The 19355-nt window shown below is 37.6% G+C and overlaps 1 protein-coding gene across 2 annotated transcripts in view; it reads right to left on the reverse strand.

The window, feature by feature from the left end:
• Positions 1-8264: 8264 nt before the first annotated feature.
• unc119.1 (unc-119 homolog 1) overlaps positions 8265-19355 on the reverse strand; it is a 64024-nt gene continuing 52933 nt past the window's right edge. For both annotated transcript variants that reach the window (XM_043715937.1, XM_043715938.1), the window contains exons 4-5: positions 16355-16527; positions 8265-9358 (exon numbers count right to left, since the gene is read on the reverse strand). In XM_043715937.1, the coding sequence (XP_043571872.1) occupies positions 9246-9358; positions 16355-16527 (286 nt within the window). In that variant the 3' untranslated portion in view covers positions 8265-9245. The remainder of the gene's footprint in view (positions 9359-16354; positions 16528-19355) is intronic.

The raw sequence follows: 19355 nt of genomic DNA on the forward strand, positions 1-19355 counted from the left end.
ACAGTTTGGAAGAATGTTACAGGTTGCAGGGGGACTTGGATAAACTGCAGAATTGGTCTGAGAAGTGGCAAATGGAGTTCAATGCAGCTAAAATGTGAGGTGATGCACTTTGGGAAGAATAACAGGAAGACAGAGTACTGGGTCAATGGAAAGATTCTTGGTAGTGTGGGTGTCCAGAGGGATCTTGGAGTCCATGTACATAGATTCCTGAAAGTTGCCACCCAGGTGGATAGTGCTGTTAAGAAGGCATACGGTGTGTTAGATTTCATTCGTAGGGGGATTGAGTTCCGGAGCCGCAATATCATGCTGCAATTATACAAAACGCTAGTGCAGCCACACTTGGAATATTGTGTACAGTTCTGGTCCCTATATTTTGAGAAGGATGTGGAAGAAATGGAAACGGTGCAGAGGAGATTTACCAGGATGTTGCCTGGTCTGGAGGAAAGGTCTTATGAGGAAGGGCTGAGAGACATGAACCTGTTCTCATTGGTAAGAAGGCGGCTAAGAGGGGATTTGATAGAGACAGACAAGATGATCAGAGGATTAGATAGGGTAGACAGTGAAAGTCTTTTTCCTAGGACGTTGACGTCAGCATGTACAAGAGGGCATAACTACAAATTGAGGGGTGAAAGATTTAAGACAGACGTCAGAGGCAGGTTCTTTATGCAGAGAGTGGTAAGGGCGTGGAATGTCCTACCTGCTAATATAGTCAACTCAGCCACATTAGGGAGATGTAAACAATCCTTGGATAAGCACATGGATGATTTTGGGATTTTCGGACAAGCTGAGAATAGTTTACAGGTTGGCGCAACATTGAGGGCTGAAGGGCCTGTTCTGCGGTGTATTGTTCTATGCCTTTTAAATGTTGTAATTGTACCCACATTCACCATAGCCTCTGGCAGCTTGTTTCATTATCTACACCAACATATTTATATACCTCTAATTTTATAAGATACCTCAAGATGCTTTGCAAGAGCACGATCTAAACTAAAATACACCATGCCACATGAATTTTATTAGATAAAAGTTTGGTCAAAGGGATAGATGCTATAAAGTATTGAATTAGGAAAACAAGTCAATGGGGCATAGGAAGGAATTCCAGTGCTCCAGAGGGTTCAGGCAGCGGAAGTTACTGCAGTGGAGCAATTAAAATTGGGAATGCTCAAAAGGTCAAAACTATAGAACACACTGTTTAGGATATTATAAGGCTAGATAACAATGGAATAGAAAAAGACTATAGTAGGATTTGAGACCAAGGGTGCAAACAAGAATATTTGAGTATTTTGCCTCCTTTAGTGGATTGATAAGAATGTTGATTTAATCTTTAAAGCTTTGAGATATAAATACAGTAGATGTTTTCCATGTTTTTTGTAACCCTGTTAGAAAAAATCATTTTGGGTCATGGTCTGCAACATTTGGTGTGACTATGAGACATGTAAGGCATAGAAGAAATAAAATTGGAGCCAAATATGACTGGAGGAATAAAAAGTAAAAACTACTTAGGACAAAATTTTAAACATACATACAGAACAAGTCAACACTGCAGCAATAGAAAACAAAACCTATACGTTCTACTGTAGAAACTGCACTGTGATACAGGTTCTTAAGAAAATACAATTTTCTTTTTAAGGGAGCTGTCCTTTCAATAACAAATTATAGTTTTAATTGACCTAGGAATACAGTTTCAAGTCAGCACTTGAAGGCACCCAGGAGATGCTGGATTCAAGACAATATCAGTTATTGTTTTGGCTGCTGTAGGTTGGCAAAGTGGGGACAGATTAAGAAAGGATACCTTCTTCATGGCAAATTACTTGTTCCACATGTTTCTGGAATTGAATCAAGATCATGGTTTAAGAAAACAAAAAGTGAGCAACATTTTCTCCTCCACAGAGTCTGTTACTGATATTGGATAAAAATGATTCATGCCTCCTCTGATCCCATATCATATAAAAGTTCCAGGACTTGTTCTTCTTATTTTTGAACAGCTTAGGAGCTGAGATATCAGTCAGAATCACCTAATATAGAATATATTTGAAAACTACCAGCAACTGGAGGAAGCAATGTACATGTGCAGAAAATAAGGACTGACATGCATCCAAAGTTCTATAATGGTGCTTGGGCAGAAACAGGAAAGATGAATAGATCAAATACGTATAAATTAGTGTTGGAAATATCTTGAATGTTTTAATGAAGATCTTCCATCATACGGATATCCTGCAAGTTAGACAAAAGTTCTGCAATGAAGATGCCCACTCACGTTAAATGTTGTGTAGTGTTATGGTTTAAGCACCAAAGTACAACCTAGTAGTGTTTTGTAACAGAGATTGAGAATGGGCTTTAACGTATCTGTTGACATACAGGATAACCATCTTATGTTCTCTTCAGAGGCACACAAACTTCTTATGCTTCAGAGACTGAAACAAGTTTTGCGACTAACTGTTTTAGAATGTAAGTTTGTTTGCTGAGCTGGAGAGTTCATTTTCAGACATTTTAATCACCATACTAGGTAACATCATCAGTGATGAAAATGTGTTGCTGGAAAAGCGCAGCAGGTCAGGCAGCATCCAGGGAACAGGAGAATCGACGTTTCGGGCATAAGCCCTTCTTCAGGAATGAGGAAAGTGTGTCCAGCAGGCTAAGATAAAAGGTAGGGATGAGGGACTTCGGGGAAGAGGCGTCGGAAATGCGATAGGTGGAAAGAGGTCAAGATGAGGGTGATAGGTCAGACTGGGGTGGGGGCGGAGAGGTCAGGAAGAAGATTGCAGGTTAGGAAGGCGGTGCTGAGTAACAGATTCTCCTGTTCCCTGGATGCTGCCTTGGAGGGTTCCTAGGTGGAACATCATCAGTGAGCCTCCGGTGAAGCACTGGTGTTATGACCCGCTTTCTATTTATGTGTTTAGGTTTCCTTGGTTTGGTGATGTCATTTCCTGCTCTTTTTCTCAGAGGGTGGTATATGGGGTCCAAGTCAATATGTTTGTTGATAGAGTTCCATTTGGAATGCCATGCTTCTAGAAATTCTCACGCGTGTCTGTTTGGCTTGTCCTCGACTTGGATCCCATTTACCACCCTCTGAGAAAAAGAGCAGAAAATGACATCACCAACCCAAGGAAACCTCAACACATAAATAGAAAGCGGGTCATACCACCAGTGCTTCCCGGATGCTCACTGATGATGTTACCCAGTATGGTGAAGAAATGCTGAAAATGAACCTTCCAGCTTAGTGAGCAAACTTACATCCAGAAACTCAACCTGAGCTACAAATCTTATCAAAACTCGCTAACTAATTGTTTTACCCTGGTGACTCACATGCCAGGAGGATTTCTGAGCTCCACCTTTTCAACTTGATGAAGAACACCCCTGATAGGGAGGAACCTTTCCATTGGCACTGTTAGATGAGAATGTGAATTCTCGAAGAACCTAATCAACAACGCTGTGCTTATGAAGCCAAACACCTAAAATCTAATATAGTATAGACTTGTTCCAGTCCCACTCACTAGCTATATGAATAAAAAACCCTTTTGTCAAGAAGAACAAAATGCTGCTCAAATATTTGGAATATTTCAATAAATACAAAGTTGAAAATCAAAAATCTTTATTCCTATTCTTTTGTGACAAAATAACATTTTATACAAACAAGCCATCTATCACTTTAAAACATGAAAAATTTAAGACAGGGTGTTACAAAATACAGCTCAACATCCTCATGAAATTACAAAGCATCAAGTCACAAATATGAATTTATGCATCTTACATTTCCTGTGAAAATAGTAAACAAATTATCAAGTTCAAAAATATAAGATTTACTCAGCCACATTTATTATCCTTCATAAAATATCCCAAAAAGCATTTCTCATCTATTCATGTGGTACTAATATGGAACAGTTCGAGGGTTGAGGAAGCAATGAAACATTTTATTTTTTAAAAATGTGCAAGATCTAAGAAACTCTGAAAATAGTATGGATGAGACTGCATGATGGATAACCAAACTACAAAGATGAGAACTGTTGCACCACCACCATGAAAATTTCCTAATGTATTATTCTGCATGCATTCCCAAGCATTTCCACGAGCTGAAGCTTATTCAGAATTCATTTTCTATAGTATTCTTAGAAACTTCCTCAATAGTTTTTTTTCCCTAAAGAACTATACATATCTTTTGGAAGTTTCAAATTATAGAGCAAAGGATTCACATGAATGAGAGGTAAATTGCATTCAGTATTCCATTCTCAGAATGAAGTAACAGTAAATTAAGTAGTTAGTTGTTCCCATTTGGAGTATTAGATCAAGCCCAAACTTAATTAGTCTATGCCACGGAACAGGAAAGCTACTATTACTTTCGGACACTCCAATCTACAGAAACAGCAACGTGTCACATACATTAAATTTCACCCCTATTCAATCAGAGCCATAGCTTACAACGATCATGAGAACTATACATACATACACTTTGCTGTACTCTGGCAATCCAGCTGACTGCTTGTCATTAATCACAGGCCATAAATTACAATACTTGACAGAATGTCACCTTTTTATTTTGCCATAATCACTGACGTACTCTGGAAGTGAAAGTAGTGGAAAATGCAACATACGGAGACCACCACATTCCCTTGAGAGTCAACGGTCCAAAGTCAGTGCATTAGGTATGTTGACTGTATGACTATAGGGCAGATAAACCAGTTTCCTTTTTTCATGCCTGCAAGGAAATAATTTTGATCCCTCGATCAAGCAAGGCTTCCATTTTTACTTAATTACTGTTCCCCCATTTTGTATTAATGCATGGTTAGTCCATCTGGAAAACAGCAAAATAAGAAATCTATGCAACAGTGTCAGTGGAAAGCTGCATTCTGACTGGCCGAAGTTCCACATTGGATACTTCTCAAAGGAATGGCTAATATATCCTAAGAAAGCCACATACAGACTGAAAATTTAGATTCTAAGAGATATGATGAAATTCTTAGCACTGGGAAAATAGACAAAACTGGGTTCGTGTTTTTGCATCCTTTTTTCAAATAATCTATCTGCTTATGACCTTCTTCTCAAAATAAGTAAGTTTCTCAATTTCTTATGCTAGTAAAGAAAGATTCAGAAATATCAGTCTGTAAGCTGGAAACATTTCAAAGGTTTCAGAATTGACTAATAAGAATTTGTCCACAAAGAAATTCAAAAACATCTCAATCTTCACAAATATAGACGGCCAAATAGATTGCAAGCATTTGTGAATCATTTTCCACATTTCCTAAAAAATAAATGTTTTTGGGTGACAAAGAAAGCTGTGAGCTTTTTTTTCTTTTGAGGACTTGAGAAAATCTTGTATCTGTGGTGCCATACAAGGCATGTAGAGTGCTCAATTTTTACATACAATGTTCAGCTGAAGACAAAAAGATACTGCAATGGCACCTTGGGTTGTACAAATACAAACAATCCTGGTTAAGTAGAGAACACAGCTAAACAAATTTGAAGGGTATTGGATGTAGCAATCTTGCGAGGGAATTAACACAATTATATCCTTAGATCTTAATTCATGACCCTTATGTTTTCATTTAAGATTATTCATCATGAGTGGCTGTCATATGTCATGGCTTTAAATGGATTTTTATATTGGGACAGGTGGATATAACTTTAGACCTTTTGTTTTATCCTTTCTGGAAAAGCTGGCTACATAAATGTCATTAAGCTTTTGGCAATAAGTATGCACAGAAAGATGCACCTTCGCTGTAACAACGGCTGAGAAAATTTTGACAGTTCAGATTTTTATCCCATTTTTAGCAAATGCCACTGGACATATGGTTACTCTGAAAGCACAACTACAGGTCTCAAAATATACTATAAATGTTGATATTAAAATAAATAGTAAAAAGGAGATCCAGAGACGAACCTTGCATAAATGAAGTTGAGAATAAAGAAAAAGTATTAAATGGCACCAACCCACACCTTTTTATAGGCAGGTATTACCAATTTTCAGACTTAACAGCATCTCTTACACTCCAGATAAAACAAGGATAAAATAAATTACTGGTCAAAACTTGTAGCAGGATGACAGAACTTACATGGGACTCTCTTACTCTTATATGAAACAGACTCAGAAATGAAGACTGAGAATCACTCCCCTCGAAAGTCTTATCAGATATGGTTTTAAATAAATAAATGCAAACCTAAAAACACCAAGTTAAAGCAGACATTGTCAACTGCATTTCTATGCAAGTTCAAAGATTAGAAATTAGGCATATAGGATTGTACTTATTTCAATTATGCACAAACAATTCCATGAACAACTGGATAAAAGTAGGTAAAGGGGGTGTAGAAAGAGCATTACACATAGTGGGTCTTATTAAATAAACAAGCATAAATAATGCATTTGGATTCACCATTCTGACTCCTAGACTTGTCAGGTAATGGCTCTAACATAGCTTCAATACCTTAGATTTCATCGTCAAAGGTGAAAGAGAAATCAGAAGTATACAATTAAAATATAAAAAAGGTGCCAATCTGCAAAGCAATACCAGTTTACAGTCAAAGTTGTAGTTAATTTACATGAGATATATTTTCAGTGATTTCGGTCTTGTCTAGTCAAACAAAAAGTGTGGTCAGAACAAAATTAGCTCCTGGTTTCTACCATCAAATGTAAAAATACTTGCTTCTTCCTGTAACTGTTACTTAGTGCTCAGAGGCCAGAGCTGAGCAAATCTGTACTTGAACCAACATATTTTGTATGTAATCAAAGAGTTTCAAGAATACCTAAAACCCAATTAAACCAGTCTGGTGAAAATTACAATGGATTTTAAATTTGTCTCTTTAAAAAAAAAAAAATTTTATTCAATAACCACCTCCATCCATCAAAAAAAACTATACTAGGCATCTTTGTTTATACCAAATGGCAAACTTCAGCTTTAATGCCATTCTATGACTAACCCATCTAAAACCTTTTCTCTCATTTCTATAGAAAATTCAATCAATAATTCACATTCAAGGATTTGCTTTATGATTTCCTTTTCTGTTGTCCGATTTCCCAGTGGATGGACAAGGAAAAAAGAAGAATGTTGAATGTTGGGAAGAGCAATTTCACAAGCTACTATGATTTTAAATTTAATTAATTCTTTGTCAATGTCAGTGAAGCCTCAATCCTAATAGATCAAAGTAAAGTTGCAAAGTCCTAATCAAGATTCACTGACATTTTCTTAAAAAAGACAATATCTATCAGAACTCCTGATCTGTTTTTCTCTTAAGACAATATACTAATGGTATTACTGTGAGACTAGAAATATCAAACAGTATTAAACTAACTGAAAATACCATACACTGTCTCTAAATTAATACATTTTTCTGACCATAAATGCCAACATTTAATTTCATGGAAGTTTTAAAATCAGTATCCCCTGTATCATCAGGATTCACTATTTCTTTTAACACTAGAAAATGATTACCGTTGTTACATTCCATTTATAACTTGACAAATCAATGACAATGACAAGATTGTCAAATTAAAAACAACACACAATAAAAATATATTTCAAAGACTGAATGGACTGAAGACAATGGGAACAGTGTCATTCTGTTAACTTGCTTAAAGACTTTTCTTTCAGAACAGTATGCTAAGTGCCAAATAGCCTCCTTACAAAGTTCACCAAATTCTCTATTGCCAACCCTCGACCATAATATCCAAATTTACAAAAGAGGCATGCCCAGGCTAAATACAAATAACTCAACATCAGGGCGAATGCTGCCATTTCTTTGACTTAATGAGCATTAAAATTTCTCCAAAGCAATCTTTTTCAGTTCTACAATTATAGAATGGAGATTTCAGACTGAGTTCAGAATGTTGTTATTTGGATTTAAGCATCTGTAAGCACAATGTTTCTAATAGTTGTGTTCTGAACTTTGAAATCAGAACCAGAACATGAAGATGATTTAGAATTGGGAATATCAAAAATAGTGAATAAAGCTATACCAGGTGTGCTTAAGATTGCCTTTACATTTCTTACAATGGAAAACAGCCAGAGCCTGAGAAATCTGGAAATATTTCAGTTTCATCTAACAGTGCCTTGCAACATAAAGGCAGCAATTATATTCTTCTGTAATCACTTACTTACATTCAAGTCATATCAATGCAATTGTACGGTATCACTCACATTCACACAATAGCTCAAAATAAATTGTAAATTTTGACAGATTCTGACTTTTTTTGGCAGACCAGTTCCCTTATATCCAATGCTTCTGGCTTATAAGCAATGATGCATTATCTCATAAAACTAGACAGGAGAATTTTGCAAGTTAAAAAGGAATAAATGCTTTTAATAAATATCTTACCATTCAGTTTCTGATACAGAACGTGGAAGGTGGTCTTTGGATTGAGAGGTCAACTTTTAAATAGTACAACTTTGGAAGTACTACACATTTTGCTGGACAAAGATTAGCAACAGATGGAGAATACAGAGAAACTAAATGAACTAAGGAACCTTTGAGGGTTTACAATAATTTCTACATAAAAGAGTACTCAAAACCAAAAGAAAACTAAACTGCTGTCAAACTAAGCACCATAAGATGAGCTCATTTTGTCAGTCACAACTACTAATTCATATGACAGAAAAACACACGTGGCCAAAATCTTTTGTCTGATATGCCATGGATGATGCGGACGCAAGCACTACCATGTTTTGTGAACAGCTTCCATTCCGTTTTAATATCGAATCTTTTAAGACCTATTAAGCTATAGCTATAGATAAATATCTAACATTCTTTGTATATTTTCAAGTTAAGTCTTGGATATTGCTCCATTTAAGATGTGAAGTCCTGCACTTTGGTCACCAAGTGAATGGATTGTTTTATGTGCATTGTAACAGAAAGTAAGTTAGCTAGGCGCAATAATTATTTTTGCATAAATGGGAATGATTTGGTCCTCTAAATAAATTACCTCTAGTGTCTTCCACCTATTCCTAAACATAGTGCAAGGCCATATGAACACACAATGAATATTTGATTATAAATATAAATTGGTCCTTTCATTATGAGGAATCTTTCATCACAGCTAGGCATTCACCTTACATATAGGAATGTGGGTGGAATTTCAAACCCCATCTCAATCACTTCTGCCATTAGTAAGCATAACTAAATTTTTCTCCTCTAGTGCAGAATGCATAGAAATGATAAAAGATAATTCACAGCCAAAAGCCACCCTCTTCATCATCAATGCAGGCTTAGACTGAATGAGCTGAATCATTGCTGAAATATATTCATTTTAAACAGTTCCACTACTGTCCTCCATTATATGCGTAATCTGCCTTGTTGTGCATAATCAGCTTGCTGTCCACAAAGTAAAAACTGTCAGACCGTGTATCATAAGGATTGTCCACCATCTCTTGAACTGCAAAAAGAGAAAGAGAATGTCCAAATTAATATCCCAAAAGTTCACTGAAATATGAAAGTTTCACACTAAATACTATAATAATTTGAAGCTAAATATTTAAGATAGGCATATCGATCTTTCAGAGCTTGAAATTTTACTCTCTCCTCACTGTCATAGAGAAGCATTGTATGCATTCAGTTCTCCTGTTAGGTTTCCTTCACTCTAGATCTACTGAACTAATGAAGGGTCCATTGTCCTCAGCATGGCCACTCGTCTAGCAAAGCACCTGCTGACCAGTAGAGCTACTAGAACTTTTTGAAACCATTTTTATCATGGCTAATTTTTAACCTGTGTTAAAGGGTTTTCAGGAAATTTTCTGAATGATCCTAATAGCATCACAAGTTTACATAAAGTAATCTTGGCAGGTAATCTAAACTCATGATGAGGATTCAATCACAGAATCACTGCAGTACAGAAGGCATTCAGCCATTCAACCCATAGTGCCAGCCCTTCCTAAGAAATTATTCACATATTATAACTCCCTCTCACCCTCCTCGCATCATATTCCTGCACCTTCCTCATTTTCAGATACTTAGGAAGTATAGAAAAACTTACAGTACAAGAGGATTCCATTTTTCACTACTTCTTTATCTTTGGAGTTTCCAGATCTTTAGGTGCATATCAGGACACCTTTTAAATGAGTTAATGGTTGCTGCCTCTACCTTTTCAGAGAGTGAGTCACAGACCGAAACCAATCTTGGAAGAAAACATTTTTCTATACTTCCCCCTTAATCCTTCAACCAATGACTTTGAATTTGCGCCCCTTAGTCACTGACCTCCTCAGTCAAAGAAGTCCTTCTCGTCCATTCTAGCCAGACAGCTCACAACGTTTTTCTTCAGTTAAATCTCCCCTCAGCCTCCTTTGTTCCAAAATAAACAATTCCAAGCATATCCAATCTTTCCATACAGCTGTGATTTTCCAGTCCAAGCAACATCCTCAAATCTCTGCTGTATCCTCGCTAATGCAATTACATTCTTTCTGTAATGATGTGGCCAGAACTGCACACTGTACTCAAGTTGTAGCCTAACTGTTCTTTTATACAGCTACAACATAACTTCCCTGCTCTTTATTAGCTGAGGCAGAGAATACAAGGAAGTATTGTATGTGCCACCCTCACTATTTTATCAAGCTTTCTTGCTCGCTTCATAAATCTGTGGACATGCAGATCAGGGTCCTTCATTCCTTTAAACCTCCTAGTATCCTCCCATTAACAGTGTATCCCTTTGCCTTGTTTGACCTCACACTTCTGTTTCTACTTCTATTTTCCACTTTTTGCCAATCTAACCAGCCCATTGATATCTTCCTGCAGCTACAACTTCCCTCCAAACTATGAAACACACACTAATGTTTTGTTGTCTGCAAAGTTTTTGATCATATCCTATACTGAAGACCAAATCATTAATACATATCACAAAAAGTATGATTTCTCGTACTGAGTACCCGCAGAAACAGCTTTCGAGTGCAAAAATACCTAACAACTATTATTTTCTGCAACAGGGCTAATTTATATCCAGTTTGCTACATTCTCCTGGATTCCGTGGGGCTTTTCTTTAAACCTGCCTGCCATTTAGGACTCTATCAAAAGTCCTGCTAAAACTCATGCAGACCACAGCAACTGCACTATCCTGATCAATCCACCATGTTAGCTCCTCAAAAAATTCAGTCAATTTACTTATTCATGATCTTCCCTTAATAAGTCCACACAGAGTGCTCTTGGTCCATGTCTTTTAAAGTAATGGTTTATCTTGTCACTCAATATTGGTTTCAATAGGTTGCCCAAGGTTAGACTGACAGGCCTGTGATTGTTTGGTCTGCCCCTTGCTTCATTTTTTAAACAAAGATACAACGTTAGCCAACCGACATCTGTGTCCAATGGGGATCGGAAAATAACGATCAGAGAATCTGTTATTTCCTCCCTGGCTTATTTTAACAACCAAAGGTATTTTTCAGCCAGCCCTGTCAATTTATCCACTTTCAAGGATGTTAATTTCCTAAATACCTCCTCTCCCACTAAGCTTATCACATCCAATATATCACACTGCTCAGGTACAATGCCTGAATTTATTCCCATTTTCTGAAAAGACAGACATTACAAATTCATTAAGAAATAGATTCACTTTTCTTAACTCTACAGATAGATTATGGTTCTGATCTTTTATGGGCTCAATTTACCTTTGGGTTCTTGTTGATTTTATTTGTTAATATTCTTTCATACCCTTCCTTTATATTCCTACTTTGCTTATGATCTGACAACTGTACTCGCTTTCTACAGTATGGAGTTAACAATGTCTGACATAAGCTTTCCATTTCTGCTTCATCTTAACCTGTAACGTTTGACATCCAAGATGCTCTAGATTTGACCACCTCACTCTTTTACTTTGTGGGAACATGTTTACTCTGGATCCTGTGAATCTCTCCTTTAAACAACTTGTGCTGCTCTAACATAGACGTACCTTCAAGCAATTGTTTCCAGGCCACTTTTGCTAAATTACTCCTCAGCTTAGTAAAGTTATATTAAAATCATCTGAATTATGACCACTACCAACAAAATGCACACCCACTTCCTTCCACCTGCCTAGCTTAATTGCCTAAACCTAAGTCCAGCTCTGTGGCCTCCCTTAATGGACTTGCTACATAGTGGCCAAAATGTTCTCAATACACTTCAATAGCTTTGCTCCTTCCATTTGTTTCATGCTGAAACTATCCTTGTTAACACTAGGATAAAGTTATTGCCCTGTTTCTCTAAAGCATTTGCAAAGATTTACTCACTTATTTACTCCCTATTTGCCTCTGACTGTTTGGAGGATCTATAGTACAGTTTCAGTGGCATAATCTCCTTTTGTGTTCCTTCTACCGCTTCAAAGTTGTAATTGTATCCCCAATCAAGATTACTAACATCAACTTCTCCATTTTTTTAAATCCTTCTTTATCTCTGAAAACCTTATAAACAAGAACATTGAGTTGTCATTCCTGTCCCTCTTTAAGCTATGGTTTGTTAATAGTTATGAAATCACATTGCTCATTTCTATCTATGCCCTCTGCTAATCTGCTTTATTTACCATACTCCTAAAACAGAAGTAGCTCCCATAGACCACACTAAGTTTATTTTCTAAACTTGGTTGGTTCCTCTGCCTTCCAGGTGCATCCACTAATTTTGTCTTCCATGTCCATTTCTAATTTTATCCCATGTGAGCGTACCCTCAGGATCACATCTTGCTGTCAATGAAGTTTAAACTCAGATGGACAACATTAGCACACTTTCCTCCAAGGACATTTGTCCCAAATGAGATTCAAACCATCCAGCTTGAGCAGGTCCTGCAAAACCAATCTTGACATCCCAGGAATTTAAAGCTCTCCATCTTGTACCATCTTTCCAGCCACAATGTATCTGATCAAATCTCCTATTTCTATGTTCACTAGTGTATGGCGTTGGAAATAATTTGGAGATTACAATCTTTATTATCTTTCCTAATGCTTAAACAACATTTGCAGAATTTCATCCTCCTTTCTGTCCATGTCTAGATTTTAATGTGGCCTACAACCTCTGGCTGTTCACCCTACCCTCCAGAATGTTCTGAGGCTGTTCAGTGAGAACCAGTACCCAGGAAGCTACACACCATCTTTGGTTTATGCTTGCAGCTGGAAAAACAAATTGTTTGTGCCCTAACCACAGAATCCCCTGTCACCTTTGGTCTGTCAGACTTCCTTGTACTCCACTGAAGAGCTAAGCAATTTGCGAAGCCATAGATTTGACTCTGGCTGCACCTCCCTGATGAACCATTAGTCTCATCATTCAGAATGTACTAATACTGGTTGAAGAGTGGGATGCTTTCAAGACTCGCCTGCACCACATGCCTTTTTCTTTTTGACCTTTGCATTGCCAGCTATTTCCTGTGTACCCTGTGATGTACAGCTATAAATGCACAACTCACAACAGCTCGTATCATCACAGACATACTGCAGTGATACCAGCTGCTTCTCAAAAACCTCTCAAACAGCTCGAGCTGCTGCAACTGACAACATTTCCCTGCACAGGTTGCTATCCAGGGCACAGCAAATATCCTGGACATCAATTTACACAAGAATGTGCACCCGACAGACTGGAATAGGCTTGCCATTTTATCAATTTCAAAATCTTGTCACTGTTATCCAACCTTACTAATGCTTTGACTTATTTGATAAGCACAATTAACAAATGACAATTACACAAACACATTAAAGTCAATAACATTTTATGAAAAAATTCACATTACTCCAGAGAGTCACCTTTGCTGACTGAAGAAATAAAGATTACTGACTACTTTCCGTACAGAAACCGAGAAATCAACATTTTGGGATTTCCAATTACTTAACCTAGGAGTTTTGCAGAGGTTAAATACATAATATATAGTTTTTTAAGAATGCAAACACCATTTCAACAACCTATATTCAGAAATCGTATTTAAAAATTAATAATTATTCCCAGCAAAAGTATCTATTCAGAATGGCATTCTCCCAAATATCGCATCAGTTTGAGACCATGCAATTTATTTGCACATCGCAGGAAGGACACTGGTTCTAATATTTTGGGATGGCCTCATTTGTACAAATCTACTAAATGGTGCTTTTTAAGAGATCCACATCTCTGTGGAAGAAAAATGGCAGGATATGATTTGTACTTTGACTGATCAATTTCTAAATATGGAAAGCTAGTGAAGCTTTCTTGAGAGCAGACAATGGAACTAGAACTCCATTATGATGAGTGCTGACCCCACTCAGAAATTACTTAGAAAAATTTACTTAATTGAAATATATTTTATTATTCTTTGTTGTATTGAAAATACAAAACACATTAAAATTACTCTTTTTGCATATTTGTTGGATAAACCAACCTATTAGTTAATCATAATAGTCATTCAGTCTAGTCTATGGCTCTCTACAAGAATAACTCACCTTATCCTACTTTCCCACATTTTCCCTTTAGCCCCAATTTTTCTTAAAGTTTATTACAGACCACCTTTATGAAGGCAGACAAAACAAACAGCAGAACATATGCAAGAGTACAGCACTCAGTTCACATAACAAATGTCCATAATTTGCAGATACGATTATTATATGACTAGATACTTGCCAGAAAAGTAAACCTTTGACCCTAAGGGACAGGGGAGCTGATTTTGAGATTGTCTGTTGGGCTCAGTATCACTGACCAATCTAACACAGATCCAAAATTTCTAAAATGGGGGAACCAAAATACCACACACTGTCTTAGGAGGCTCTGTGGGGATTTTGATTGAACGAAAAGATGGTACACACACAATGTTCAGAAACTATTTTGCCCTCTTAAAACATCTTCCTCCTGTATTTCATAGTATCAGTCTCACATAGCATGACTATGAAGCCTGGATAGTGTGCCATTGAGAGTCAACTTACAGAGGATTACAGAAGTTATCCATCACCAAAACCAATATAACCTCAAGTGAGTATTGAGACTTGACACACTGACATTTATAACTGGTATGACTTTTCAATCCACCACTCAACTTCTTTTAAAAAAAAAATGCCTATTAGAATTTTCATGTCCACTTGAACATGAATTTGCTGTTTTATATTGGTTAAGACTTTTCTGTTAATTGTAAAAGATAGCACTCGAGTAATCTTAATTATTAGTAGTCAGTGATGCACATTCTGGAAAACAAAAAAGCCAAATTTGAGGTTAATTAAAATGATTGTGCCATTTTTCGTAACATAAAAAAAGCTTAAAAGCAGTATCTCAATTGTGCCTTGTTTGAATATCCCTTCCCTGCTAATGCACATCAATAAAATATATAATCAACTTCACCACAAAGTTCCTTCATCAGGCAGAAGGAAAGAGGATGGCAGGTGGGGGAATGGGAAAGAGAAGGTGAGAAGACAAGATAACCCACTCTTGAGTTTCAGAGTTGTGTTTTTAAAATGTAGGTATCTATGATTTTTTATTAATTCAACATCAAATCAGATTAAAGCCCATTGCCAACTTCAGTAAAAATCAAATAAAACAAAACATTAGCTACCCTGATGGATTATGTTGTCCCATTTTCCAGGAAGATCTCAACTATGACCCTGGCCAAACGGTGAATCAAACTCAACCTACCTGACTCTATAAATTTAGAATGGAAGTGTTTATCGCTCCTTATTGTTACGCACATAATGAACTTAAAGTGCATGAATGTACATCAGGTGAGGACAGTCTTAGGCTATTCGAGATTCTCCACAGATTCAAGAATCCCCACTACTCTTCACAAAGCCCTACAGCTGAAGAACAACCATCTAGGCAAAATGCTAGCTGGTAAGCACAGCATATATGGAAGAGCACCAATTAGGAGTCAAGACCATTAAGACAGGAGAGAAAATCTAGGAGAAAACTATTCTGCAAATTTATATTCAGCGACTTAAATACACTGAATACCAATTTTCAAAGGATACCCTAAGTATGAAAAGTTTTAAGAGTTGCTGAAACATTTCGCAATGCAGTGCTGTGTTGAGAACTGACAACAACTTTTTACTTTGAAAGGAAAAAGGGTGCAATTTTAAGAATTTTCAAGAGGGGCAGAGCAAAATAAAATTTGGGCACTTTTATGTTCTATTAAGATCGAGTAAAATTATAATTTGCTAATGGTCACAACTTAGATGCTCCTACTTGGAGGCCAGAAAACTCCCAACCTTAAAAGAAACACTTGAAATATCATAAGATTCAAGGATGTGGGACAAGTACAGAAAATTGGCATTAGCGTGCCTTTAGTGGCAGTTATTGTAGTGGCAGACTCAATAGGCCGCGGAGCCTTTCCTGCGCTGTAATTACTATATGACTATTTCTAAAAGAAATAAATACTTATCACAAACAGTGGCCTACTTGAATAGCTACTTGAAATCAACAAATTCATGAAGTGAACTGCAAAATCCCAATAGCAGAATTTAAAGAAGTTAGAAATACATACTGGTGTCTTCAGAAAGTTGTGGGAATTCATATATATGCTCGCATGTATTTCTGCTGTTTGGAATACAGAATCCAAAATCAAAATCGAAGCTTTTCAGCAACCGCTCCCTGAAGTAATGTCTTTCAATCATCCTGAAGTTGTTTATGGGCTTGTCTCCAACTGTAAATTCCACCCTATGAGAAAGTGGAGGGGATAAGGCACAAAATAAAGAAAATAGAATGCAGTCAAAAGCTAAAAATAAAACAGTGATTGCATTTTTAAACAAATTTTACAATTAAATGTAAAGTCCTAGAGGACCTCAGGGCTGCTCTGTCATTAAAGATAGATGACTGGTGATAGCTTACCCTGAGGGTCAACACACCTCAGGCGAGGGGAGGGGTTGAGAAGGAGAATTTTCATGATAACTTCAGCCGGTATGAGAATTGAACCAATGCTGCTGATGTCACTTTTATTGCAAACCAGCTGTTCAGCCAACTATGCTATCCTTTATCATTATACTGCTCTTGTTAACCCACCCTAGATTCCCTCCAACAGCCGCACATCCTTCCTTAGATAGGAGGCCCAAAACTGCTCACAATATTTCAAATGCAGGTTGACTAGAGCCTTATACAGCCTCACTCAGCAGGACTTCCTCCTCTTGCATGCCTGCCCTCTTAAAACAAATGCTGCCATTGCCTTTGCCTTATTATCAACTGAATCTGCATGTTAACCTTAAAAGAATCCTGAACAAGGATAGTTCTACATAATCTTAGCAGAGAAAAAACAAACAACATATTGGAATTTGATATTCTAAATTGCCTGCAGTTCCAAGACAATAAAATTATTTACATGCATTTTAAGGCAATGAAGTGGTCTGTTAGTGGAAAGGATCCTTGCTATACTTTGGCAGAAACATTTTAGATAGCATATTTTCCTTCTGGCCGTAGCGGCAGCTGGCCCAAGCTTTAATGCGTCTCGCAGCACATAGTCCTGGACCTTGGAACGTGCTAGTCTGCAACACTCGGTCGAGGTCAACTCTTTATACAAGAAGACCAACAAGTTTTGGGCAGACAAAGAGCATCTTTCACCGAGATGATGGTCCTCCAGACACAGTTTACATTTGTCTTGGTGTGCAACCGGGGCACAGCCTGTCAAACACAGAGTCTTGTATTAGGGAGTTGTTTGGGATGTACTTCAACGAATACCACTGCATTTCCCTTGACAGCTTCTTTGGAAAGGCATATCCCAGCAGGAGGTGTCTGAGGGCAGCATGTGGTGGCACACAGAGACCAGGTGTGCATGAAGGATCTGACAAACAGTGCCTTTCTCCCCACCAGCCAAGCTATGTTTTGGTGCTTGCTAGAAATGTTTGGGGAAGAGGCATTCTGGCAAATGCTCAAGGAACCAGCTGACAGTATCAACCCTCTCCTCTTCCCAGAGGGTGTCAAGGCCTTACATGTTAACCACTTCCTGATGGACTTGCAATCAAAGGAGTTTTCCTTTACAAATGTTTCAATGTTTTAGGTAATGTGGAACAAACCAACTATTTGGAGCTGTTAACTACGATGAGGCCAGATCTATCCTTCGCAACATGGGGGACAGGTAGAATCTCAGTTAGTAGTGACACTTGGTGCTTGCATACTGAGGGCCTACACACAGCTTGATGTAGCCACACAAATCAGGATGAGTACGTTTTACCAGCACCACCCCCCCAGTCTATCTTTGACCACCAGACGTAGTAGAAGGTGGCTCAGTTGACTACTGAGGCACAACTACAGGTGCTCTCTAAAATGAGCTATGGAGCAGAATCCGTAATTGGATCAGATTTAGCCATACCTAGTCTATCTTGTTCTCCAACTGCATTCAGAATGAACCAGATCACTTGCAGTTTGGAGCTCTACTGTGCTTCTAATCCTGTATCCTTGCCATCACAAAATTTACCTATTTTCATAACAAAAGCCATCTCAGCTCATCTACAATTGAAACTCTATTCTTTTGTCACCTCCCAATTCAACTAAACAGTCTTCCAATCTCCACATTCCATAAACGTCAACACCTTCAAAACTCAACTGTTAATATTTTATACCATACTAAGTAATACTCATCTGTTGTCTCAACTGATTTACATTAAAGTGAAGGCAAGCCAGGAACCAAATTTTTTAATTTCCACCCTAATTTTTAAAACGTTTTGTGGACTATGGGTTAAAGAGTGGAACCATGCAAGAGTTCATTTCTTTAACCTCCTTCAATCCCACAATTGAACTTTCTAAGTCATGAACTCTTGCATGGTTCCACTCTTTAACCCATAGTTAAAAATCACACAACACCAGGTTATAGTCCGACAGGTTTGTTTGGAAGCACTAGCTTTCAGAGCGCTGCTCCTTCATCAGGTGGTTGTGGAAGTTAAGATCATGCTCACAGAATTTATAGCCAAAGGAGTCCAGTGTCATGGAGATGAAATACCGTAAACAACCTCAGATTAAAACTTGCATCTTTTATAGTGGGATATGCTGGTTTCTGTTCTTTGATATGTAAATCCCAGAACTACTTTTAAATTACATTCTCAAGATAGGTCAACTTTTTAAACAATACGTGTTTAAACCTGTTTGTGTCCCAATGCTATGTCAAACTGACAAACCCTCTGTATAGTTTTACAAACTTTTACATGGATTCCTGCAGTTTTTGAGCAAAATAAAATATAATTCTGCAAAAACAAATTGACCCCATAAATTTATGTGCATGCCCATGTAGGAACTACAGATTGAGTGTGTAAGCTTGGTTAAATAGTGGGCAGCACAGTGGCACAGTGGTTAGCACTGCTGCCTCACAGCGCCAGAGACCCGGATTCAGGCGACTGCCTGTGTGGAGCTTGGTAAAAACAATGACTGCAGATGCTGGAAACCAGATTCTGGATCAGTGGTGCTGGAAGAGCACAGCAATTCAGGCAGCATCCAACGAGCAGCGAAATCGACGTTTCGGGAAAAAGCCCTTCATCAGGAATAAAGGCAGAGAGCCTAAAGCG

The sequence above is a fragment of the Chiloscyllium plagiosum genome, chromosome 25 (assembly GCF_004010195.1).
Source record: "Chiloscyllium plagiosum isolate BGI_BamShark_2017 chromosome 25, ASM401019v2, whole genome shotgun sequence".
NCBI lineage: Eukaryota > Metazoa > Chordata > Chondrichthyes > Orectolobiformes > Hemiscylliidae > Chiloscyllium > Chiloscyllium plagiosum.